Source organism: Hippocampus comes, unplaced genomic scaffold (genome assembly GCF_001891065.2).
Source record: "Hippocampus comes isolate QL1 unplaced genomic scaffold, H_comes_QL1_v1.1 scaffold112, whole genome shotgun sequence".
Taxonomy (NCBI): Eukaryota; Metazoa; Chordata; class Actinopteri; order Syngnathiformes; family Syngnathidae; genus Hippocampus; species Hippocampus comes.
This window is the reverse complement of record NW_017805841.1, coordinates 2,652,387-2,660,686: the sequence shown is the minus strand read 5'-3', so window position 1 is coordinate 2,660,686 and position 8,300 is coordinate 2,652,387. Positions and strand designations below refer to the sequence as shown.

The window sequence follows — 8,300 nt, the reverse complement described above, 5'->3', positions numbered from 1 at the left end:
ATGAAACCCCCCCCCCCCCCCCCCCCGCCTCAATAAATAAAAAAATTAATAAATAAACACATGGAGCCAATGTTAATGTGATTTTTAATTCGGAAGATCTGCTCAATTAATGTTACTGTATGTAGTGTCCTTGTGTTTTGGTCGTTACTCTGCAGAAACTCCCCATAATGTGGCTGTGTAAACAGACTTTTATCCCCACTGAGCAAATCAAACCATCCCTCAGTCCTGGAGAGAAGCCAGTAGCTCTGATATTCATTACTCGCAAGCAATACACGGCATCTTTGAGTGTGAAATATTATGGCCCACGGCCCAGAAAATAACGAGGGATTTGTCACAGGAACGGCAAAAGAGGACAAAGTCAAGACAGGTTCAATCCTAAGATAACAAACAAGCCCTGAACCTTTGGAGAAAGTAGTGGACACCTGCCTGCATTATTTCCTCCAAAGCGTGGAGCCCAACAAAAGGTCAGCGGTCTAACCTTGGGGGCCAGACGGGCCCACAGCAGGACTTTAACCCCTTCCACTGTCCCCTTCCTTTGTGGAATGCTGACACATCACATTTCACAAATTTCTGATTCATGAATGCTGTAATTCACTGCGCCACATAGTCACTGTCTCATACTTTAGGTCTCACGCTGGGAAAAGTGAGTTTCCTGACCAATGATGCAAAGCTCTCAAGTTTGCTGCTGACACTCCCCGGCTGAGTGCTGTTCGACTGTGAGGACATGACTCAAATGTCAAATGTTCTCACAATAGACCTTTTTCACCATGATGTCATTCTGGTTGGCAAAACCTCAGATGGTGCCATTAAGGAAACATACTATTTACATGTCCGTTAACCAAGGCAGAGTGAGACCGAGAATTATATAATATTCAACTGTCGAAATAAAGCGTTTAGCACTTTTTTCAATTCTATTATCCTGAAGTTTTGTACCTGGTTAAAACATGACGCATTCATATATATACTCATTTATTTGGTTGTACTGTACAGTGCAATTGCGACATGTGGTGAGCTATGCCTACAACCGAAAATCTTTCCTGCAGACAGTTCATTGGCGTGGCACCTTTAGAGCGCCTTGTTGTGACCCAGACAAAGGTGGACTTAGCAAGAAGGGGGAAAATATACTTGTTTATTGCAAATGTAGGATTTCCAGCAAAATCGTTCCAAAGTGTTATTAGAATTGGATGCAGTTAATTGCCTTTAATGTAATTAAAACCAAAGCCAGGACTAGAATTCATCCATTAACAACAGTGAACTATGCTGATAAAAGGCCAACAAAGCAAATGCATTCATTTCAAATTCCTTGGCGAGTAAAGGAGACAAACAGAAGCCAAGCAGCAAAAAAAAAAAAAACAAACAAAAAAAAAAACCTTGAGCTTGTAATTAACAGTTTAATTTGAAGATGCCATCACGCACAAAGAGAACCATCCATCCATTTTCAAATGTGTAATGTATTGATTAGGATCTCAGCAGTGGTGTAGTGGGGATTTTTTAAGCGGGTGTACGCGATTCTGGGATGTTCTATATATACATACAGAACATCAATCATAGGCTACAACACCAGTTGAACTAACGTTAAATTTAATGTTTTACTACTCCAAAATAATCACAGGCCAACGTTATTAAGCATAACTCGCATTAGAACAATGATCAACAAACATTTCAGTAAAAATTGAATGTGGCGTCGGGAGAAGTGGGTGGACGGCGTACCCCCACGTACCACGCCCACTACACCCCTGGATCTCAGGTCAACTGACCTTAATCACTGACCTGTGGTAATGATTTAATGATGTCATGCACACGGTGATACACGCACGTTTCGGACTTGTGCAAGTTTTGTTTTTGCTGTTGTTTTAGCTTTGGCGAAAATATTGACGCTTGTTTTGGGTAACCCTGTTCCACGAACAAACTTAGAACAAATGGGGAGGAGAAATAAAAAAAAAAAAAGACAGGGGAAAAAAAAGCACTCTGCGGTGGAAAGAAATAAAAGAGAGAATAAACGAAAGCACTGGAGCCTTCCCATAGCCAGTGAGCTATTAAACATTTAAATAGTGTTCATAACAGGTGATATGACCAACATAGCTCAGCTCAGAGAATACTCAATGGCGGAAATGTACTGAAACCATTGAAGTGTCGCTATGAAAGATCGGTGCACTTATTGCGTTGAATTATTGAATGCAATCTTTTTTTCCCTTGGAGATAGAATTGTGAGTCTTGTTGATTTTTTTGGGGTCATTGTGATGAAATTGCGGAATTAAACTGACCATTTTATACTTGAAACAGATTAAACCCCAAATTTGTCTTACCCTTTATGCAAACTCAGCTCTCTGTTATCGTTATTACCATATACATTGTGTATTTAATTTTTATTTGATAAAATCTGAAGCATGTCATGATTTGTGTTTTTGTTGACTTTTTTTTCCATATTATGTCACAATGTCTATTTTTTTAGATTTTCATTTCCTGTTCTCGTCAGCCCTCGTTTCCAACAGTCTGTGTTGGGTCGTTGTTTTTAGTCATGCTGATCAACCAATGTTGTGTTTCCTGTGATTTATTCCCTGAGTTTCTTTGTTACTTTGAACCTAGCATTTTGTGAGGGAATTAGTACTTTTATAATTCCACCTACTTTGTTTGTTGTTGTTTTTTTTTTTATTGTGAATACATCTTTTTTTTCCCTTAACAATGTCTCTGTGTGCACCCGTTTGCCTCCACATCACAAAACCTTGCTGCAGTATAAATGTTTGTCTGTGGTATAATCCATATTCGTTCATAGAGAAAACCCACACAAGCATGTGGAAAACATGCCCCATGTTCACACTCTGAACTGGTCGCCGGTCAGTCACGGGGACACGTGTGGAGACAAACATTCGCACTCAAAACAACAGAAAGCAGAGACTGACCTCAACTAAAAATAATAAACATACAGTATTAATACCCACCATGTAAAAGTGAGCGTCATCATCTTCTGCTTTGGATCATTGTCCTCTATTAAGCCCAAAGGCAAACTTGGCAAAAGCGCAAACCGCAACATCTTTGAATGCAGTTTTTGTGTGTGTCAGCTGTATCCATGGTTACTGTGTGTGTGCATATACGTGTGCACTCACAGCCATCATAGATGTCGGTGGGGATGTGCACAGCCGTGTGGCTGTGATCCGTGAGGCGTCTAAACGACGGATCCTCCTTAAAGTCGGGCCGTAGTCGGGATTTGCGTCCCTCAGTTTCGTTTGAATCCAGCTATTGAAGAGAAACATCAGAGATAATGGGATGATCACTTGAATTTGAATTTATCGCCCTGGCATGCTTTATATGTTTATCACCTTGCTTGAGATGAGGGGGGGAAAGGTATAGTGTTGCATAGATGGCATGACGATATGCAAAGAAACATGCATTGAGATGTGGAGGACGGCGGAGGAGGAGGAGGAGGAGGAGGGAGCAAGAGGAGTGCGCGTGACCACTTGCTTCCTAATAAAGCAACAATACAGCTGCCTCATCTATCTCATCTGTCAATTAGAGGAGAACCATGGCAGGAACCTCTTCACCTGTAAAATAGAAAGGGTGCGGGGGCGGGGGGAGCGATGAATTAGAGGCAACAAAAGGAGAGGAAGAAAAGAAGAAAGCCTTGAAGGAGACGACAATACATGAAAGCAAAGCGGTACAAGATGAGAGTGAAAAGCGCGAAGATGAAGGGAATGAGATGGAGGACGCAAATGTGAAAGGGAGGTCAACATCTCGACTGGTGCACATCCGACTTACTTGGGTGACAAAAGTCTTAGGGCACACTTACCGATTCATTAATCAACGTGGGATGTTTTTTTAATTTTCCTTATTGAATGTCTCTTTGAATCTCTAATGTTCTCTTTGAACACCGTATTTATCCTTCTTTTTTTTTTTTTTTTGCATTGCTCTGCCAATGATGCAAATGTTAGCACAGTTCCAGCGATTGTGTGAAGATTTTTATCAACATTGCCTTGGATGATTGCTGTCGGGAAGAAACCTCATATGTCCAAATTTCTTTTTTTTTTTTAAATCGTATTCATCTGCGCCCACATCGGCTGTTACTTTTAGGTATTGTTGAACAATTCAAAGTGCTGAGAATAGCTTGAAAATCAATCTATTAACTCAACTGCACAACTGTCTACATACTGTTGTAAAACGCTTCCTCTTCCCTCACGGCGGGAGCTGTGCGGCATTACGTCACCTCAAGATTTAATGTATAGGTGTTAAAGACAGTAATGACTGAAAATGCAAAAGTTAGAGATAATCGATTTAGTTGCTTTTGTTAAAAATGGATTGTATGAAATAACCGGTCAGTCACTGAGTTGAATGAGTGCAGATTCATTTCCGTCTGTTTAACTGCTCAGTCAACTACTTGTTTAATTTCTTGCATCGCTAATAGTTCGAACAGCTTTGTGAAAGAGTTCGGGAAGATGATGCAACAGTTGTCTGCTTTTATAAAACAAGAGAGACTTTTGGTCTGGTCGAGGCGTCGGCATGAGTGCAACGAATTAAAATATTTTGTGTATTAAATCGGCAATTAATATGAATTTGCGGTGGTGTTTGGCATTTTTTTTTTGGGGGGGGAGATGGGATGATATACAATATGTGACTGCAAATGATAATGCTTTTGTATTTATAATATAAAGCTGATATATTTAAAATGTTATCTGTTTTTCCTAGCACTAATTTACAGATGTAATGAATCACGTTTTCATTGATCATTTGAGCAGAGTACAAATTCCCAAAAACACAATCCAACATTTTGGAGAAGGTCTTCCCAGGAGAGTGTGTCCCAATACTTTGGTCCGCTTACAGTGTTGGTTGAAGGACAAGGAACACTTACATTGTCCTTGGAATTGTAGTATGCAATTTCATCATCCTGTAAACAAGCACATGAGGGAAAAAAAAGTCACACTAATTTGACCAGAACAAAATAATGGCTTTAGTTCGTGTTAAAAGTTCCACACAGATGTGAGGGCGCTCCGAATGGGAGTTCTAATGTGTCATGATGTGCAATATTTCCTGACAGGGCTGCAATCACTGCGAATGACATTCACTCAGGCAGCCATATTAAAGAAACTGAGATTATGAAATAGACCCAAGTATTAGTACATTGACCAATGTGTGTGTGTGTGTGTGTGTGTGTGTGTGTGTGTGTGCGTGTGTGTGCGTGTGTGTGTGTGTGTGTGTGCTTTCTTTTGAGGTGTGTGTGTTTCTTTTGAAATGAGATTTGTTTGTTTGAATGGCTATTTTTGAACTCAAAACAACAAATTAAACTGAATGGGGAAAAAAAAAAGTTCAATCAACAATGGATAATGAAACACTTGCGTTGGAAAATTAGTGGGAAGACCTCCAGACTTCAAGACTTGAATCCCACCCCTTCTCCACATTCTGTAAATTTACAGTATCTATTCTGCTTCACTGATTACTTGACTGATAGTCTTTAAAATAAGACCACTGTTTTATAAAGTTCCACAGGGTTCAATTTTAGGGCCCCTTGCTGTCCCTGGGTTTTATCTTCAAGCCTGGGATTTCCTATGCTGATGCCAATTGTATTTATGTTAAAATTAATGAAAGATGTCTTCTTCTGGAAAAAAAAACCTTTATTATGCTTTGAAGACATTAAAGCCTGAATGGCCTTGAAATGGATTGAAATGTATTGTTAATGTTGTGGCTGATTCTTATTGCCTTTTTTTTTAGTTATTATTGAAATGCCTGAACTTGTGGAATTATTGCCATACATCTCTGCACAATTTATATGCATGCAGAAATAATATATAATAATAATAATAATAATAATAATAATAATAACTAAAACACCTTTTACTCACCTCAAACTCATCTTTCCACTGATGTTTCATCTGGAACTTCTCGGCAGCTGTAGCCAGTTTCTAGAGAAGAAGGTAGGGTGGGGAATGATGGATAACAAGGATGTTAGTTGTGGAACTATCCGACATCCACTCAGTCATTGGTCTGTGTAATTATTGGCTATGTGCACAAAAAGCTGCAGACATAGATACACAGTATACTACTACCATCCCTCCCTCACACAGCTCAAACCGTCCGAGCTATCAAGGTCTTACAGCACTGTGAGGCAAAAGGCCACGTCGCATAGCATAATAATGTCAGAGTGAAATGGTTTTACTGCTTTTGCGTGTGTATGTGTGTGTGTCTCTGTGAATGTGCACTTCTGTCTGTGTGTGCGTGTGTGTCACAGCCGACGAAATGGCATGTCGCCGAATCACGTCAAAGGCGAGTGAATTAGTGTCTGAGCGTTTGTCACTCAGGGAGGAGGCTGGTAAATAAAGGCTGGGAGTGCCACTCTTGTTATCCGTCTATTTTCTATACTGCTCATTCTCACTTGGGGTCTCAGGTGAGATGGAGCCTAGCCCAGCTGACGAAGGGCGAGAAGCAGGGTAGGCAACGGACTGGTAGCCAGCCAATTAGAGGGCACATGGAGCCAAACAAGAATTCACACTTACAATCCGCTGTTTTCCTTGGTCATTGTTGTAAAAATATTAAGTCTGAGCATGAGGTTTGAGAATGACAAAAATACACTATTCCTGAGCAAATCCTTATATCTTGTTTCCAAAGGTATCATTTCCATCGACAGTCCTTTGTGATTCCAACACAGCACATTGCTTGTGTTTGTCAAATCCTTCCAAACAACTTCACGCTTCAGTGACTGATACAAAGACAGACGGCTGGTTGAGGAGTGGGGTGGGGGTGGGAGGGGGGAGATGACAAGGCACACTGCTGGCCCAACCAACCCACAAAACATGAGCATTTTACACCAAACTACAACAGATTGACATCAGTCACAATCAAGTATTGAAAGAATGTTGAGCATACTTTTTAAAGTGTAATTATTGGTAGATTTTACCAAAGTACAGCACATTCTTTTGACAAACTGAATGCTGACAATAGACAATAGTACACTTGCGCTCTTCGGTTTACACATCATGGCTAAATTTGCAAAATGTGTACCATTCTTTAGGGAAAGCGAGTGATGAGGCCGAACACATTTTATTTTAAATGAGATTCAAATTAAACTGCATGCAAAATAGCGCAATAATTTAAGAAAACACAACAATAAAGCAAACGGAAGATACTGTACGATTTCTGGAGAAACTGCATATGAATGTTGAACGAAAAAAAATGTGGAAACATGGACTGATATGGAATGATATTGAATGATAGGGAATGCTACGGAATGACAGGGACATCCTGAGACCTAAATTCAGCCCAGAAATGCGATGGGGCTCGGGGAATACGTGCAGCGGTAATGCGCTGAAAAGTTGTCCCCGACGGGCTGTCATGCTCCAGAAATGTAGTCATCGATGGGATGCGGCTGTCACGCGCTAAAACGGAATCATTGACAGGGAAGGGGGACGGCTGCTGTTGGCCGTGATGGCCGGAAATACCCCGGTTGTTTGGGAAAACATATTTTCCCAAAATTCCCCATGGGCACCCTACTCCTGGCGTAAAATGAGCAATATGTTGGTGAAAAATATGTATAAAATATGAAATTATATGGTAAAGTACAGTGAAATATGTCTTATGTATATGCAAAAGTTGAAAAGCATGGAATTGAGATGAGAAAACCTCTACGAGCGTGAATTTTTTTAAACGTATGTAAGTTGCAACGGATATAAATGTGGATGGAGCAGACTATTATAATAATAGTGAAATGTAAAGAATTTAATATATCATGGTTTATGTGTAATAATTAGATGATCCATTTTTCTGAGAGCAATGAGTTAGTTAAACCCCATCTCCGATGGTGTCGGTAATTCACTAAAACAGGTTGTTTCATTCATAATAATCATCATAATAACAATTATAACAATAACAACAATAATAACAAGGACCCCTATTTGACATATGAGATTGAAATGCATACACCTGCACAATTAGTAGGGGCTCACTGATACTCAAACGTGGATCTGTTTCTTAATTTACGGTGTTAAGCAGTAGCAACACAAAATATTGATCCTTCATTATTTTGTAAAGTATTTTTCAACAACTGTGATTTGCTTCCACCCAGCTCAGATGTGCCCCGCATTTCATTTTCATCAAATTGGTTAGCTTTCGGATCTGTTGAACCTCCACCAAAAATCGGTCGAAATAAGGGCCAAACACTGTAAAATATGTAAAGGTTTGACAAAGAGCTTGTCTATTGGTTGCTTTCCACCAGGAAGATCGACAGAAACTACTACAGGGGATATTTTAGATTAGCACATTCACCAATATTTCTGTACGCGTGCAGATGGTTTATAAAACAGGCCATGTACGGAGGGTGG

The 8,300-nt window shown here is 40.0% G+C and overlaps 1 protein-coding gene across 4 annotated transcripts in view; it reads right to left on the bottom strand.

The window, feature by feature from the left end:
* The window catches only part of LOC109526841 (voltage-dependent calcium channel subunit alpha-2/delta-1), a 76,856-nt gene that overhangs the window by 43,520 nt on the left and 25,036 nt on the right, over nucleotides 1-8,300 (bottom strand). For all 4 annotated transcript variants that reach the window (XM_019888402.1, XM_019888405.1, XM_019888401.1 and 1 more), the window contains exons 4-6: nucleotides 5,829-5,888; nucleotides 4,841-4,876; nucleotides 3,105-3,234 (exon numbers count right to left, since the gene is read on the bottom strand). In XM_019888402.1, coding sequence (XP_019743961.1) covers nucleotides 3,105-3,234; nucleotides 4,841-4,876; nucleotides 5,829-5,888 — 226 coding nt within the window. The remainder of the gene's footprint in view (nucleotides 1-3,104; nucleotides 3,235-4,840; nucleotides 4,877-5,828; nucleotides 5,889-8,300) is intronic.